Genomic DNA, 18,901 nt, shown 5'->3' on the forward strand with positions numbered 1-18,901 from the left:
ATTCTCTAAATAGGGCATCACTCTCAGTCGGCTCCAAGATGAAAACAAATTGTTAAAAAACAATGTTTCCAACCCTAGCAAGCACCAGATCATCAAATTTCGGAAACATCACTAACACACAGTACCTCTAAAAGTAAATTTAGGATGTGACTGAAGTTTTAAAATAAGAAAAATAAAAGGAAGCGCTTTAAGTTCAAAATAAATAAACACCATGTTAGAAATCCTCACTGAATGTGGCGGAAGCCATAATTTCCTTCTCCCCCTCTGCTCCACAGCCCCAGGCCCCCTGGGCTGCAGAGTCATTCCCTTCTCCCCTGAGCTTCCACACAATGTGGGGTTAGACCAGGACTTCTTTTCAAGCACTCCCTGTTAGAAGGTTGTCAGGCACACAGTGTGCAATCTGGGGATGCTTTTGTATCCTCCTGTAAGGAAGAACTGGCACTCTTTTCTTCCCTAGTCTTTACCACACAGCATCAGAGAAACTGAACTGAGGAATGAACACACAATTACTGTTTCCTATCAGTGACCTCCCAACTGCATTTCTACAGGGTTTTTTTCTGACAGTGAAACAGTTTCTTGGCACAAGACAATTCAAGTAAATTCATTAGAATGGTCTCAATGTAAAACAGAGTTTGTATTACTCAGAGTAACTGGGCACATACATTTAATCACCTCACTATCTATAAGGAATTCAGTGCCACTGAAATCATGGCCTCATTTACTGTCTCATTCCACAACACATGAGTTGCCCCTTCCCATCATCTCAAATAACATTAAGAAAAATAAATTTCTCCAATAGCATGGATGGCAACTGAAATGTGGCTACACATCACCTGGTGACCATAAACACACCTCTGGACTGACAAAGATAAAGCAAGTTGGAGCAAGCATAAAATGTGATGTCTCCAGAAGATGAAAGTGTGTGAGGAAATGTGAACAGAAAGACACTGGGTATTTTCAAAAACGTCAAACTTTTTTCATTCTTTATTCCAAAACGTGTGGAAAAGTTCTAAGTATTTTCCAAGTATTTTTAAAAGTTCGTTGTTTTCCTTTTTATTTGGGAACACGTAGCAAAGCGGTGGACTGAGCTCACTGCATCGTCTTTTCATACTGGAAAATGAAACTCCCAAATTTAAAGACCTCTCAAAACAAACAGTCCTCTACAAATCTTTGTGCCAAAAGAAACTAGGAAGCCACGATGAGTACTTAACATTATCACATAGTTTTTGGTGGCCAGTGCAGACTGCAAGATTCTTCCCAGGTTATGCCATTTTATAATAGAACAAAGAAAAATGGCAAGTATACATTTGTTTAATTTTAGCCCTTTTCTCAGAATGTAAACCACTGCTACAGTAATTAACTGCAGATTGGCCTAAACTGCTCTGCGGCCATTCCAGCTTACTAATTAAATATGCTCTCACAGCCATAATAAAAATTCTGGGAAACCTCTGGCTGGAGAGCAAACTTCTCAGGAGGGGAGCGAAAGTCAGCAAAAAACTTCATTCAGAAGGAAAACACAATTTTTTTTAACGTACTCCAGATTTTTCTAACTCAGAGACACCAACTGTGTCTTTTACAATTATTATCTTTTTGTCTGTTTATTCCTTTCAGAAGATGTTTATTTGCTGGAGAGTTTGCATACCAACCAAATACAACCAACAAACAACCTGTCCATTTCAAAATATGGTCAGGTTTATATGCTACTTAATCTCTCTTAAACCAACAAAGGTAGGATTAGTGTTATATAGACAAGCTTCACTTAACATTATACCACATCTAATTTGCTTGCTGAAAGAGTAAAACTTAAAGCATGTTGTCCTCTGCTGACATATATAATATCTACTATATGTAAGTGTTTTAAGAAAAAAAAAAAAAAAGTAGCAGCAAACAGGAAAAAAAAAGCCATGCAAACATAATTTGAAGCAAAGTAAGTAGAATTTGATTCATCATCTCTGGCTCCCAACTTCTTCCCCTCTCTTGCTGCCTACACAATTCATGTATGTTCACTATTTCTAAAGGACAGAGGAATACAGTGAATACTCCTCACAGAGGGGAAGCCAAGGAGAGAAGCGGGGGGAGAGAAAAAAGTGCAGCACATGGTTTTCAGCACTACTCTGCTGAATCAACAGGGAGCAGATTCCCAGCTGGTGCACACTGTAAGCACTGCACAAGTCAATGGAGCCATGTCAAATGACACCACTCAACTGCATTATCTTCTGAGCTCCGTGTAAACAAACAGGAGCAGATTCCGAATATTTGTGAGAATACATCATGTTACTGTCTCCATATGTTTAAACATTTTAGTAGAAGGCACATATGGACCACTCTTCCCACTCACTGTCATTCTCTCCCTCCTGCTCCTCATACACCGTATCTTCTCGGGCCATTGTCAAACCAATTCAAAAATGAATAAGGAGACATTTTCATTAAAAACATTTTGTGCTTAGCTGCCATCTGCTTCATCGGCCTCCAAATCCTCACATGCCTTTTCCATGGTCCTCAGTTTCACACATTCAGAAGCTCAAAGTTTTCTCCTGTTGTATTGTGCAGTGAGGTCTACGTGAGCTATTGTTTCATATCAAATTCACCTCTTCTGAACCAAGTGCTTCATGCTTACAGCCCTAATCCATGTCCTCCCTACAATGCCAGCTTACACATCCCTTTTTTAATGCCTAAACTCTAATCTTAAAGCTGCCTCGCACACTTCAGATCCTCCCTGTCACTGTTTTTATCAGAAGCATTGCTATTCCATCCCCTTTGGGAAACATGGGAGCTCTGACTGCTCTCTCATAACCCAGACTCTGCTCTCATCCTGTCCCACAGAAGCAGCAGCTGAACCCAACACCCCTTTACTCACAGCCTGTCTCCCCAACAACCAAACCGCTTGTCTTTTCTCTGAGTAGGGAAAGTTTCAGCAGGTATTTGAGCATCTCCACTTTAACTGGGGGAAAGAAGACAATAATTAAGACAGGGGAAAAAAAACAATGGGGCACCATAGTCTTATATACAGATCACTGCTAGTTTTGCTATTACTTTCCCAAATAGTTTGCCCAGTTCATTTCTTATGGCTCTAGCAATAGCCAAAGTATCTTAGGAAGCATTAGCTGGACTTGTTTGAAAAAGAACACAAAGGTTATGGTAGACAAGGGATCCTGAACTTCCAGGCAGGCTTTCAAGGGTGTAATTTACATTTGGTTTCTGCAGGCTTGGAAAGGCCTAGTGACTAAGGCAGCAGACCTCAAAAGTTAATCATCAGCAAGAGGAATACAGAAAACAACCAAAGTTTTCTTTACAGTAGACCACTGGACAGGCAGAGCCAGTGTGTCATCAGACACAAGGCTTGCAAGGGGTACAGCAGAACAGTTTTTCTGGTTCTCACATCAGCTGCTGAGCGAGATGCAGGCAGCTTCCATAAACCTTTCCAGCAGTCACAACTGCCAGAAAAAAAAGAAAAACATAAAAGGCCATAGTCTCATTTGTATGTCTGGACGCTCAGTTTTTATCTTTTCCATCTCTACCTGTGCCCAAAGCACTGATGCAAACAAACAACTTCAGTGCTCTCCTTTTATCTTGAGGGATTCTTCTGTGTGGACCTGCAACCCCAGCGAGGCACAGCTGGCATTTAACACACCGACATGAAAGTAGGTGCAAGTCGGAGAGAAGAGAGCATGCCAAGCCCAACACAACATGCTGCAGCTCCAAAGAGAGCAAACTAGTATTGCTGCTGCCTTGGGGCACTCGAAGGTAAAGGAATGTACACTACACAGAAACCAGGGCAACCAAACTGGCAGGAGAGCTGCTGACGCCTTATGCCGAACCTTAAAAATACCCAGAAGAATTTCTAAGTTACAGTTTCTTTGTAGCTTGCTCTCCTATAGAAATGTCCATGGTTTATTCTAAGTCAGACACAGCATATCCTTCCCTCCCTCCTCCCTCAGCGTTGTTCCTGCACAAGTTATATTGAAGGAAGCACAAGCTTCTTCCTTTGTTTGTGAGCAAGAAAAAGAAGGAAAAAAACAACTTCCACTCAACGGCAAAACTACAGAAGCCAGGCTACTTAAAGTACCAAGTGTTCCCACACAACATTTACCCACCAACTTCAGATCTTTCAGTGTAAAACCTAAACAAGGACAAGAGAGATTTAATACACACTCCTCCACAGAGCCAGGGCAAAGAAAAATAAAAAGGCACAAAGGAGCCCTGAATGATAGAGAGCATTTTCAGCTTGACATGACTGTGACGCACACGGAGAATGTCAGGGTTAAATTAGATACTGCACTAGAAAAATATTCCCTGGAAAATAACATAGGTGTCAGATCTCGACCGGTAGGAAAACGCCGACTGAAACACTCAGTAACTGAAAAGTCCTTCCTTCTATTCTTTTTCATGTCTTGTATGATTTTGTACTGCAAGAGTCCTCTCCTGATCAGGAGTTCATTGCCAAAGTGCCCAAGCAATCTAGCAGGGGAGACAAAAAGCTTCCTTTGGAACAACTGCACTTTTATACCTCCCTTGTTTTTCTTCAGAGCAGGAGTACTTTGGGGTTGTTTTCTTTCTACATGAATGGCCTGCAAATTTCAAGTCTTCCTCAAAGCCTGTGGCTTATCACAACAAACAGATTAGAACAGGTCCAAATTTCTCACTCTTTTTATTGATTAGAAGTTGATAATTTCTTTATATGCTGTACATTCTAACATACTCTAAACCAAATTGTTTTTCCACACTGTAATGTTCTTAACAAGCCTTTCAAGGCTCTTTTCCAATACTTGCTTTCTTCTTCACAATCTCCCATGAAAGGAGATGAAAGCACATATGGAAAAAAAAACTCATTACCTACACTCTTGCCTTCAAAGTCCTGCTATCACAGTCTAACTATGACCTCATTTTATTTAAACAAATTTCTTCTCATGTGTGTTTGGGATCCAAATTATTTTAACAGTCCCTTAAATGCCAAAAAGTTTTTTTTGCACGTTACTTTTGTCTGCTCCGAATAGGCAAAGCACACAATAGAAAGCAAGTAAGTCGTTATATCTCATTAAATACACTCTTGTTACATCCATTCAAACCACTGAGGGCAATGAGGTTGCACAGGAATCACCTTGGTCACCCTCTGTAGACAACAGAGTTACACTCTGTTAATGAAGACATAAATTTGGCCTGCAGGACTCATAGCAACACTCCCCTTGCCCTGGGCAAAGCACAAAGTCTCCCGGTAACAGGCTCAGGGGGTTTCTTTGCTTTGTTTAAAAAACGAACTTTATTTCCTGTAAGTATTGATAAAAGCACATACTCCAAATGCCTTTTTGCAGAGGTATTTTTGGCATGTGTTGACTGAAACTGCCCTACAAACTACTTTAATTGCAGTTCTAATTGAACAGGAGGACTCCCCAACCAACTGACAAGCCACTTTAGAAAAACACAACATCCCCAGATGAAGGTAACCTGAATAGAGTCCTGATTTCTCTCACACTGGGGTGTTTTCTATCATTATGGCAGCTTTGGTCAAGACTGCATGTGGAATTTAGGGATTGTTCCTCCCAGGAACGAGTGTTTGTAATTAAGCCCTACTGATACTGCAGGGCTCAGCTTTCGTAAAGTTACAGGATGAACTCAAAAAGCCTGCCATGTAATCATGTTACCTGAGTAAACTATGTGTTTGTTTACTCTATTTTTAAAAAGTGAGAAGAGATCAAATTTTGTTTTTGCTAATACTTGCTATCAGAAAGACATAAACCTGTCAGATAAGAACAAAACAGCCAAGGTAACTTCACTGGGAGTCAAGATATTCATGGACTCCTTGACTCTGTAGACTGTACTGTGAAAATTAATGTCAGTAAACAAGTCCTTACGTACAGGATTTACCATTACAGGAATGTCTGGAGGTGCATGCCAAGAGAAGCAAAAAACAAAGTCCAGTTAACAGTTTCAGCACGGCAACAGCTCTGGCACACACGGAATGCCACTTCAGCAGGAGGAGATGGCACTTGGTGGTCACCTCCTGCCAAAGTCCTCAAGGGAGGTAAAGCTGCCTCCAGCTTTGCTACAATGGCATTGGCTCCATACTTACACTTCCCACCTTTTCCATGAGGAAGTAACTCAGGGAGTTTGTTGGGGTTTGTTTTACAGTTGCTGATTTGTTGTTTTCTCTTTACTGATTGGGAAAGAATCTATTTGTGTGACAACTGAGTAACTCATGTAAACTATAAAAAACTAGAATAAAAGTTTCAGTTGCTGAAGAGCTTAAAATGAAACCACAAAATTAAATGTTTACTTCCAAAACAAAACCAGGATATCTACACAAATCTTACTTTTCTGGCAGTGGTTGGTGGTCCAGCAGCGGTAGTTGTACTCATTGTTAATAGATGTCTTCTCACACAATGGCTTCTCCTCCATTGTTCCTGGACACAAGTCCCCACATTCCTTTGGAGGTTTATTCCCAACAATGTAGTTATTGGACACTGCATCTAGGATGAGAGACCAGTCCACCGTGGAGAGGTAACACAGGTCAGAGTTCTTCTCGATCCGGATGGCCCCGCGGGTGATGTTCCTCAAGTTGTGCAGCCCAATCTCTTTAAGATTTGTCATTTCAAAGATAACCAAGGCATAGTTGTAGAAGAGGTTCCTGCCACGAATGACTGTGAGGTTGGGGAAGAGATCACTGAGGCTTTCCAAGCCTGCCACACGGAACAGCAGCAAATAGTCAGTGATGACAGTGAGCTTTGGGAAGCGGAAGTTGCGGTAATCCTCGGCTTTGGAGATGAGCAGGATCTGCAGGAAGCCCTCGATCACCGTGCAGTTCTCCAGGCGCTTCAGCTCGTGGATATCGTTGCGAATGTCAACGTTTGGCCCGCAAACTGAAATGGAAAAGGAGCAAGAAAAGTTAGTAAATAAAGCATTTGGAATAAAGTCTTTTGAAACGGGAACGCAAGAAGGATATCCTCACGGCCATAAAATTTTTAACTTTTAATTAGGCTGCAGTGTTAAAATAGAAAATGAGTGCTTGATTTGCACCTACCTAGAATCTTCATTTCATTTAACCTGTCACACTAAGCACTACCAGGAGCAGCTCTTCCCATAACTCTGATCACACAGAGAAGTGTTGGTTTGTTACTGCTGATGACAAGAGCTGCTTTACACTGAGGAATACAAAGATAAACACATTTGCACACCCTGCTTCAAATTAGATCATGAAGGTGTGCCCGGAGCAGGGCTTGAGCCACATCACTTCAAACCAGTCAGGTAAAGCAGAAAGTGATCCACTGCTCACTACCTTACTAATTCACCCCCCATCCCACTTAAGACACAGGCACACAAAGAGGGCATTTCCCAGAAAATTACAACTGTGGCCTCAAATCACTCTTTCTTTCCAGGGTCACACGCCAAACAAGCCCTAATTCTTGGAATACTAGTCTTGCAGTAGGTCAGCAACAACACTAAATCCACAGAAAGCTGGTCAGCACTTCCTGCTCTGTGATTGGGAAGAAAACAAAATGCTTGGACTTATGGCACTGAATTCCTGTTTGCATGTTCCAGTAAACCAAGTTTCACTAATTTTGGCACCAAGATATAAAAAAGCCTCTTGAGTTCTAAGAAACACAGGATAAATTTATTTACAAGAACAAGCAGCATCACAGTGAAGAATCTTTCCTTGAAAACAGCAGATTGAACTCTATGAACTCTCAAGAAAACAATAACCAAAAGGATTATTCCCTAATAAATCTATGTATTGAGTCTTTCCATATTAGAGACATATCACAATAACAATGTTAAAGGGGCTGGAAGACGTGTGTTAATAACGTAATATTTAGACACATACAATCCACTTGGACATAAAACAAAGAACTACAGAGTGTAGAGAGCTGTTGTTCTTCAAAACCCTCAGAGCTGGTCTTCTTTGGAAAACATGGAAAAAAGACTCCCCATCAGAGATACTAAGTTGCATGTAAGCAAACAAAGCAAAATGCCTATTTATTTAAGCAACCCAAAACTCAAATAAACAGCAAGCAATTCAATTTTGTGGAAAGGTTCTCTTTTAATGCATGCTAGGCTTAATTATTTTAACAACATCTTTTCCTCAGACAAGGGAAAGGTCTAAACAAGCACTGGAGCCAAAAAACTTAAATTCTAACCCAGACAAATTGTCCAGAGATTCAGAAATTGCGCTGACAATAGAAAGCAGTCCTTCCATCCCACAACACTTATCTAAGGCTAATAACTTAAGCTAACAAAGGATCCAGAGCATGAGCATGCTAAAACCACAGCAACTCTAATACCCAACAAGGACTTAAAGACTTCTAAGTCTTTAAAAGACTAAAGGACTTTCTGGTTAGTGGGACAGAATAAAAAATGAAATAGGGCGAGATCTCTGTTAGGAAACAGATGTTTCTACACAAACTATTACCTAATCTTCCTTCTGTAAAGATTCAAGCTGAAAGCAAAGGCTATTAAATGTGACTTGCTGCACTGAAGTAGTTATGTGCAAGAAAGTTCATACCCTGGACCCTAGAAAAAAAATATATAAACACTAAGACTAATGTACCACCAGGAACACTCGGTCCTCATAAGCACTGAGACAGGAAATCAGCATTTTTGTACATACTGATTTCAGAAAAGTTGGACTCTACTGCTGCAATATGTGTCAAGGCTTGAACTTTAGGAAAGCATTAAAAAGGGTGAATGGGTTGGCCCTATCCAGCTGTATAAGCCAGATGGAAGAGGCAGAATGTCAGAGAACTCTAAGATAGTAGATCTGGTAAGAGGCACTGGTTAGTGCAGAAGAAGTGAGGGGGGTTCTCCCCTGAACCTCAAACCTTATTAAATTCCTTTAATGAGCTGGTACCCACATCTTGCTTTCAGCTTCTGAAATCACCTTCTAAAGCCACAAACCCTCCATCCACCCTAGGGACTGTGCCCTCTCTCCAAAGGGTATTTACACTCTGACACTGGGCTTCTCTTGTTCTGAAAGGACAAATTAAACACACACAGTGTCCCCCATTAAACCCTTTTGGTTTCCATCTCCCCCTGCTGCCAGGCCAAGGTGAACAGTATGGCTCCTACTAGGGCAAAGCAAAAGTAGCAGAATTTATTTTCCTGCCATAAAAGTTTAGAAAGCCTAACTGCTCCAAGCCCTTTATTTTGTTAAAGAAATAAAATTTGCACTTGCGCTGACATTTTGCAGGCAAGGTTCCAGAGTGATGGGTTTAAAAACAGCTGAGTTACAATACCCTAAAGAACAATTTGTAAGAGAAATGGCAGCAACCCTTAACTAAAGCATTATATATCTGTTCATGTCTCTGTTTGAGGCTGGGCTTTCAAAGTCATTGCTTTTAGCTTTATGTTTGTTTCAGCTCAAAAGTTACTTAATTTTAGATATTTAATGCTTTTATAAATCAATGAAATTTCTAGAGCTTTATGGCAAAACTATGCTCTCATTTGCCACAGTTTTGAAACATCATCCCCTTAGTATGGAAAAGGATAAAATCCAGTGGGGTCCCACATTAGAAACTGATCACAGATGAGTGGCTGTTGACATTTTAGATTTAAGAACTTATTAGTTCATCTAGTGAGTTGTGTTTTGCAGAACTTTACACATATAATGAGAACTGCAGAGACACAAATGTGAAATAGGACAAGCATCGTGGGCCATCCTGACACTTGGAAAAATCATTTCCCATTAAAGCAGATATTTTTAAAAAGAAATTTCTTTTAAGTTCACATTGTTCACCAGAGTTAATTATACCACAATACATCATCTTTTTCTCACGTTTTTCTCGCTGCCCTGAAAAGGATTATATGAAAAACAAATTAATCAAAGCTCAAAGTCAACTCCAATTTCCATCTGGCTGTGCTCTGTTTTCTTTGGATGCCATTTGAGAGAAAGCATATATGGACTCACAATATAAACTGGTCTGTCAGACACAATGAAGTGCACAGAAAATGCTCTTCAGAGCATTTATACTCCATTTAACAGTTTTGGATATTCCAGTTCAGAGAACTTTTTTAATATGACCAGGATAACTTGCCTTTGTTTCACGTTCAATTCAGAATTGGAAATTAACTATTATGTATTTATTTTGCTCACTAAAAGAACATAAAAATGCAACAGCTGTTTATTACCCTGCCCCACTAGTTCTGGGTAGATTATAAACACCCAGGATAATTACCAATAGTCAGATTCATGCTGTTTTCATTCAGCTGCCTACAGATTTCCAAGCCTTTCCTTAAACTGCCTATCATTTATCAGACTCCGCCTAAACCAAGTACCTAATTCAGAGTCAGTTTTGTTCTTTCAAAACAATGTATTTATTTGTTTAAAAGACAAGTCCCCAATATGGTAAAATACTGAAGAGAAGCAACATACTCTTTACCTAGACAAACACAAATGCCTCCCTGGAAACAGCTCTTTAGCCCACAAGTCCTGAGTTCTGGACCTGGTATCCAACAAGAAGCTCTTTTTTCCTGGGAGCATCCCATGGGCAAACTGCAACAGAAATATCCACTCCATACCCCAGTCATCCAGATGATCTGCAGCCCATTCCTAGGCAGAGGACAGATCCAAGCCTGCTCATGTAACTGAGATGGGGTCAATGAACTACCAGGAAAAGTGATTGCACATAACAGGTTCATACGACGAGAGTAATTAATGTTCCTTGATCTGGCAGAGCCTCCTGGCAAGTCTCTGTGTAAGTGGTGCCCTGGCTGGGAGCAGAGCTGGGGCTGTGAAAACACACACACAGCACCACTGCTGAGGACAGGCTGGGCAGGCTCCAAACAAGCTGTGTCACAGAGTGCAGTGATCCAGCAGATTCCTCTCGACCTTAACTACGATTTGCCAAAGCTTACTTGGATCATTAAAACCATTTTGACATGCACAACTGCCTTGTCACCTTGAGAAACACCTGCTATCTCATCACCATCTATTTACAAACAGTCATTTACTCCACACAGCAGCTCTTCATTCTTTCCCCATATCCACCAGTTAGTTCAGCTCACGAGTGGCTCCTGAAAGGACTTGGCTGTTGCCCTTCAGTGTCTGGAAGGAACCCTTCCCTTCTTTCTACAAAATCTCATGCTAGCACAGATAAAGCAGCAGAAGGCTTTCTGTTCAACATTCACCCTACACTACAGCTTCTGCTGGCCACACCACATCCCTGCTGGACATAAATTCATCACAGCTAATTCACTATCAATACCAAGGTGTTTGTGGGCAGTACTGACAGCTCACACATTCACTGGTGTTAATAAGAGAAGGATTCATTTCCTACAAGAAGCAATTTCATCATGGTGTAGTTACAAGTTTTGTATTCCTCCAGGTTGCTCCATTTAGAAGTTCTAAAGAAACACAGCTATGTATGTTTGTCTTGAAAAAAAACATACTCCTCGACATTTTAAGCCTTGCCTTTGACCCTTCACATTTTGGATGACATTAGAAGGCTGAACTACACTGCACAGTCTCAATATCCTCTCAAGTAGCCAGAAGTTAAAGATGCAGCAACCATCACTATCTGGCTCTCTCAACACCAAAAGGTCTCAGACAAAGCAGCACCAAGGCAGCTGTGAGTCACTGAGTCAAACCAGCACATCCCTTTCACAATCCTAAAGCTTCTTCAACACAAGTCTACTCCAGCTGGGTCAGGCTTTCCCTAGCAACAGAGACTTGTTCAGCCTGAGCAGTCCTTTACATCCCTGAAACGAAAATGGGGATAGACAGCCTGCCATGAGCATCTCACCAGCAACCTCAATATCAACTCACACTCACCTTTTTCCTGATTTCTCATTTCCCTTTGTTTCTGCCCTTCTGACTTGGTTTCTGTGAGCACTGTTTCCTTTACTTCACAGCAGAGATGCAAAGTTCATCTTAAATGAGGATACCTTGAGTGTTTCAGTTTTACAAAGAGCATCCCTTTACACTGGTTGCTGAAAAACAGCACTAAAGGTGCAGAAATTGGTTTAATTCCATATTGTTTTCCTGTCCAGGGGTTGTAATACCCATTCTGAGGGCCAAGTCTGTGATCCACAGGGTTCCAAAGGGTTCTTTTTTAAGGGAGGGCATGAGGTTGCTCAACTTCTCATCTACCCTGAAATTCTGCACAGTTGGTAACAAGCACAGTGTGTTACCATCAGTGCTGGATGAATTCCCACACAAAGAAAGAACTACAAGGCTTAATACAAGAACACAATTGTGGCTGGTTCTACTTTTAGAGAGAAGCTTGCTCACACCACCACAGCTCACTTTGCCAGTAATGGCTTTTCTGAGCACACTCCACTCCAAGGAGAGGTTGGATTTCCCAGACAGCTGCTGCTGCTCTCTGGTCAGCAGAGAGCTGATGTTACTGAGTGCAGAACACTGCTCTCTCCCAAACTGCTCTAATGAAAGAGGCCTGACCACAGCACCCCTCAGTAATGTCAGCTCAGGGCTGTGGGTCTTTCTGGGAGATCAGCACATCTTCTGAACAGTGTTGTTATTTATTCCCAACAGAGCCACTTCCTTTTCATCATGTGTTTTTTAGTTTTAATCTATGTCAGGTCCTTATAAAAAAAGAGTCCAAAACAGCTACTGAATGTGGCTGCAGTCCAGCTGCCCTCATCCCAGATTCCCAGCATGCTGCATCTCTTTTCAGGCAAGCATCTCCAGAGTTCCCATCCCTCTCTCACAACAACAAAACTTGTTTATTGCACTGGGTGGATTTAGATCTGCATAATGCATCATGGGCTGCATATTGACATGTTTACTACTACTGGATCAACTCAATGGAGGGGTTGTCTGGCACACTGGAAAAAACCTTAGGGCTCTAAAAAAATTCCTAGAAGACATTAAAAGGTTGAATCATGTTAGGAAAAAGGAACTGAAGTTAGGATAAAGCCAATCATCAGGTTTATAAGGAGCCTCTATCCTACACGACTATAATTGCTCAGAAGACACATGAGTGAAAACAGGAAGAAAAATCTGAAAGTGTAATGCTCACACAGACTATAAACAGGGGAAAGTACAATTTGACCTTAATATCTCTCTTCATTCTTACTCCTAAGAATTATGCAAGTTTTAAGGAAGCCATCAGGACTACCACATAGTCCAAAAAAAAAAATCCTTTTAAATGTGATTCAGTCATCACTGAACAGTGATGTTCTGCAAACTGCAGCCCATGGTCTGGCCTAAGCCTTCTTTCTCATACTTTCAATGGCAAAGCTATAAAATCTGAGAAGGAACACCTTAGCAACCACAATTTCCCTTCGAGCCCATGAAAAGTTTCAGTACAGTTGCACCATTTGCAGACGTAAGGGAAAAAAAAAATTACTACTGAAGTCTCAGGATTCTTTAATTGCATACTCTGCAAAGAAGAAATTAAATGTGGAGTTCACAGAAATCAGTGGTTGGAGAGATTGCTTATGACACTTTACATTAACACAGGATTCCACCACCCACTGAGCTCTTGGTTTTGCCTCCGTAGTGACACTATGAATGAGATATATATTTTAGTGTCTTTAATGTACTTACACAACCTCCCACAAAATTTCTGTACTCTCTAAGCTCACCTATCCTGTATGTGTCACATCAATCACTAGATCTCTTCCCAGGGAAGCCAGCTTCTATGTTACCTCTTGGGATGTCAGAACCAGTAACAAGGAGGGAACTAAATCTACATCACAATTCAAGCTGCTTCCCTACCCACTGAACTCTTTCTCTTCACTGAATATGCTACATAAACCTCTTTACATTTACCAAGATTTTATGAAGCTACATCTCTCAGGGTGGGGAGGGGATAGATAAAAGGCACCCCATAACCCAGAAAATGTCAATCATTTTACATCTTGCTAAGCAAGACCATAATTGAATTTCAACTTCTGTATTTCCAGCACTAGCACAACGCTGCCATCTTTGGCTTTCAAAACATGAAAGGAATACTCAAACCCAAACAAAACCCCACTGTTTCCATTTGAATATAAGTCCTGAGAACATTCTTCATAACATATCTAAGGCCAGGAAGGAGGGCTCAGGGTTTGGGGTTTTTTTTCATTTAATTACAAGTTAAGTTTTGGAAGTCAAAGTCAGACCACTACGATCTTCAAAACACTCACGGGACTGGAGATTATATTGCAATGCAGCTTGTAATTTCTGAGAAACACAGTATATTATCATTAATTCACCTCATGCTACTCATCACTCCTATCAACCTTGTACAGAATTATTTTCACCCAGATTTGGAAGGAAAAAGTGGTGTCACAAGAGGACAATCATGGTGCAAATACTTTAAAAGGCAACTAAATTCCCCTTCTCCACACACATTCTCCTTGTCTCCCACAGCCCTTAGAAAAACACACACATCCTACTTTAATTTTCTCTTCTGCCACTCTACTAACTATATATTCCAAATCCAAGGGCCACTATGTTACCACACTGACCAGAACAAAACATTCACAGAAATAACACACAAAAGGGCTACAACCCACATCACAAACTCAAACTGTCTCTGCCTTTTTGCTCTTGCAATTTTCAGCTGTCACTGGCTGAAGATATCTCTGGCATTGTTGCTTTCCATGAACTTCCTCCAACTTCCCCATAAGTTTACACAAACAAAATTTCAGAATAAATCACGTTTTTGTCCCTCATCTCGCTTATTTTCTCCCTGCCAACATTTTACTTTGAATATCAACAGGAACAACAGCTTAGCAAAAATGGAGCCAACAAAACAAACTGAATCCCTTTAATAACACTGATTGATGCCTTCTCTACACAGCTCACCAGAGCAAGGAGGTCTAGAATTAGCCCAACTCACGTGAAAGCATCCTCATGACAAGTCATCCCCAAATTAATCCTCTCTGACCGACTGCTCTGATACACCACATCCCCCAGGGGTTCCTGTGAAGCCACATCCATTACCTCCTGCTGCTGAAATAGCACATCAGAGGCTGGGCTGGCACGGATTCCTGCTCATCCTCCTGGGTGCACAGGGCAGGAATGGAGGGAGGATAACAGCCAGCCCAGAACCCCCAGCTACCAAAGCCAGCAAAAGATGCACCAAACTTTTAACCCTGATCTGCAGTGCTCAGGTTATGGGCAATGCCTGTAAAACCCTCTGCTAGAGAAGAGCTAACTGGAAGATGAACCTCACCAGCAAATTCCTCACCCATTAACACCCCTAGGTGTCAAACACTGAAAGCCATTGTTTGAACCTCACCATGACCTGAGTTGAACACTCTAACCTCTGGCAAGCTGCTCCTGGGCATTCATGGGGAAGGGAAAGCTGTTAGAAGCACCAGCTAAATGCAGTTCCTGGATAATTCCTGCAACACTGCAGAGTCACAGCTTGGTCGAGCTTGAGAGAAAATTGTCAAACAACAAAAAACAAACAAACAAACAAAAAAAACCCACAAAAAACAAACTGCAGAAGAAAACAGGTAATGCCTAAATCACCAAAGATGAGCCCCTTCCTCACACGAGACAAACTTCAAACCCCTGCACTTTTTCTTATTCCACACTCTATCTTCCCTGACAGCACCACAAAACGAGCACGTGCCATTCGACACAAAATATGTAAAATACAAGTGAGTAGGTGGCACGTTATGATCAATAACTATGAGAGTAAAACTTTTTTTTAATGGTGCTAGTAATGTTTAAACCCAATGCCAGCAGCTTCAGTCTAATTCCTGCTAAAGCAAAAATGGAAGACTGAAATTACAAGCTGTTTATAACACTGAATTTATGTTTCACAATCTGTGATGACAATAGAGCTTTGCAAAAATTGTCTCTCCTGGGGACTGTTCTTTCCACCTTTAAAAAAAATAGTTGTGCGCATAATTTTATTTATTTGTTTTTAAAACAGTTGTCTGCACATCCAAGTGACTCAGCAACTGGCTGACAGAAACCTATGGGATATACACTTAGGTAGCTGGGATAAGCAGCCAAATCCTTCCAGAATGAAAATTCATCATGTGGCTGGGCTCAGCAATTCACATTTAGGAAGACTTTACCATGCTCTTAGCTGCCTGCTGGGTTGCCACCCTGCAGTAATCTAGGAAAGCTGTCACTCTTTAAAAGCTTTTGGGGATATTTTTTAGTATTATCATTTTCCAAAAATGGCTGGCTAATCAGGCCAGATCATTCAGGCTTCATTAGAAGCCAACTGACAAAACAGTATCATAACATACAATTGCATCCATAATGGTCAGCAAAGGATTTAATAGTGAGTCATAGATCCACAGAAAAATTACAAGTCTGATGCAATTACTCTTAACAATATGCAACACAGGGCCCTACTATGCTGTGCTAACCAGCTCTTAAGCAATCAAACACAGAAATCCCACATTCTCTGGCCTTCCACAGCAATGTTTCTGTTTAAACAAACTGAACTAAGTCTTCCATTAGTCCTGTATTTCCACCAAAATAGAAATTTAACATGGTGCTAAAAAAAATAATAATTATCTAACTGAACAGAAGGAAAAGGTAATGCTATCAAACTTCATTTAACAGAGCAGGGAGCTCTCCCACCCCTCCCTTCACACGGCAGCTACACAGCTTAAAAATCACATAGGTCATGCTGTAACCTGCTTTCTCAAGGCAGTTAAAATATGACCAACTTGCAATCCCCAAAAAGGGCTTTAAAGGTATTAAATTACATATATGCAGGTGCTGTGGGGCTTTCCAGCCATGAGCTAACTAGAGTGAAAAAAGAACCTTCCTCTCCAAATACAAGGTAAAACACGTGGGCTGGCGCCAGAGACAAGGTAACGTAGTTCAGGCTCTACCAACCAAAAACACTTGCACCAGAACACAATCTAAGGCAAATGTAAACCCAAGCAGCTATACCAGGAGGAGTTTTCATGTGAACTCACTTTTCTGGTGAATTGGATGCTTCTGACTTGGTTTTAGTACCACAAACACAGCCCAACCAAGAGAAGTGTCCTTTGTACCACAAGGGCTGCATTCACACCGTATTTATTGTCACAGAGGCATCACAGCACAATAGTCACAGAAAAAGAGAACTAAACACCTCTGTGATACCACTCAAGGTGAGTGTCTCCTCAAACAAAACATCCTTAATGCACACAAGTGAGGAGCTACCAGATAAACAGGGTTAACATGGGAAACCAGAGCTCTTTAGGCACAACCACGGGAACTCCAGGAGTTTCATTTCTCTAAAAATACAAGGAAAGCTTGAGTACAAGATTTTCAACGTATCTGTGCAGATGTTCTCATCAACAACTGATTGAAACTTACTTAAAACAGTAAAAGTAAGGAATAAAATAACCTAAATAAATATAATTTGTTAAAAAGAGAAGAGACAACAGTGGTTTACTTCCAGCCACCTTCTACACTTACATTCAAGGTGACATTTCAGCCTATACTGGCTGTTTTACATTTAGATACTGCCCAAAACATTGGATTTCCAACCTCATACAGTTTTTAGACAGTGCCTAGAAGCACTGTGGGTGATGCACGATGCTGCAATTCTGGTGAGCAGAACAGTTTGGGCATTTAACCAGCCAGGCTCTGCTGAGTTCTATTGCTTGGCAACTGCAATTCCTGTCACCACATCCACTCTTATCAGAGGAGCACTGGAATGGCAGAGCAAGCAGAAGAATCACTGTTCACTCTCTGGTAGGTGCTTCTGGAGAGACTGGGGTGCAACAGGTTACCCCAAAGCATTTCTAACAAATTCCCCTGGGAGAAAGCAGTGGGTCCAACAGGGTGAGACAAATAAATCCATGGCACCCTTCATTCAGCAGCTCCTCATCAGGGATTACCTGCTCCACCCCCCTTCTCAGCTAAAATTGGGGGGAAGAGTGTTGCAAGAAGGGTGTTGCAAGACTTTGGGGGGAAGAGGATGCGGGAAGTTACAGGAGATGAGACCAGACAAACCAAGCAGCAGTATCAGACCTGGACACTGCTCTAGCAGCTAGCACCCCCAGCTTCAGGAACCTCCCCTGAAGGATTCAGAACCACTGGGATCAGCAGCAGCACAGATTTATTCCAGAAGGTAAATCAAGGCAGGACCAAGATGGAGAGCTCAGTCTTCATTACTGTTTTTACCCTTTACCTTGTATATACACCCTCTGCTACTAAAGACACAGATGAACAACAACCAACCTGACTGTAGCCAGCTCTCTGGTACTATTTCACTATTTTTTCTGGTCATGAAGAAGATACTGTAAGAAATTAGAAGAAGTTTGAGTCTGAAAAGATGGGTAACATCAAGGAGAGAAAAACAACTGAGTGAAAGTTTGTTGGGTTTTTTTTTTTTAATAATGGATATGTATTGATGGATGTACACAAAACAAGATTTTAACTCAGTCACACAACTTTAAAATCATCTTTAAAATTAGTTTGTTGCATTCACCAGGAAAAAGTGGATCTAAACATGCTTTTCTACGTTTAACCTGAACTGATTCTTGAAATGCACAATTTTTGGAAAGATCACTATCTTAAAAGATCTCATCCTCTCAAAAATCAATTTTCATCTCAGAACGGGGGACACAACACACGGGAAGTTTTTAGACTCAGATTTCCTTAACTGCAATAGAACTTAACTGCCATGACCTGGTTGATGGAATGAAAATAAAAATATCCTCCCTGGAGGAACTGTGGAGTGGGTAACTGTTGTCAAAAGGTGGTTTAGCACCAGAACACCTGGAACCTCAGCCTGTGAGCAGGTGTGTTTCTTCGGCCAAGTATTAACAAACGTTACTACTTAATATTTAAATTATTACAGAAAATAAATTTATCATTAACCTATGATAAGAAATCTTTCCTTAGAGAACATAGATTAAAAATTAAACAGTGAACTTTATCCATTGCAACAAATAAAAGGAGGAACTAGACAAAGGGAAGCAAGAGAAACCACATGGACCCTGCAATACACTCCTAAATATATAATCCTAAGTGACATATTCTTTAGTTTCACTG

General features: G+C 41.0%; 1 protein-coding gene across 2 annotated transcripts in view; it reads right to left on the bottom strand.

Annotated features, from left to right (window-relative positions):
* The window catches only part of IGF1R (insulin like growth factor 1 receptor), a 168,938-nt gene that overhangs the window by 132,640 nt on the left and 17,397 nt on the right, over nt 1-18,901 (bottom strand). For both annotated transcript variants that reach the window (XM_033070483.2, XM_033070482.2), the window contains exon 2: nt 6,309-6,854. In XM_033070483.2, coding sequence (XP_032926374.1) covers nt 6,309-6,854 — 546 coding nt within the window. The remainder of the gene's footprint in view (nt 1-6,308; nt 6,855-18,901) is intronic.

The sequence above is a fragment of the Catharus ustulatus genome, chromosome 12, assembly GCF_009819885.2.
Source record: "Catharus ustulatus isolate bCatUst1 chromosome 12, bCatUst1.pri.v2, whole genome shotgun sequence".
Lineage (NCBI taxonomy): Eukaryota > Metazoa > Chordata > Aves > Passeriformes > Turdidae > Catharus > Catharus ustulatus.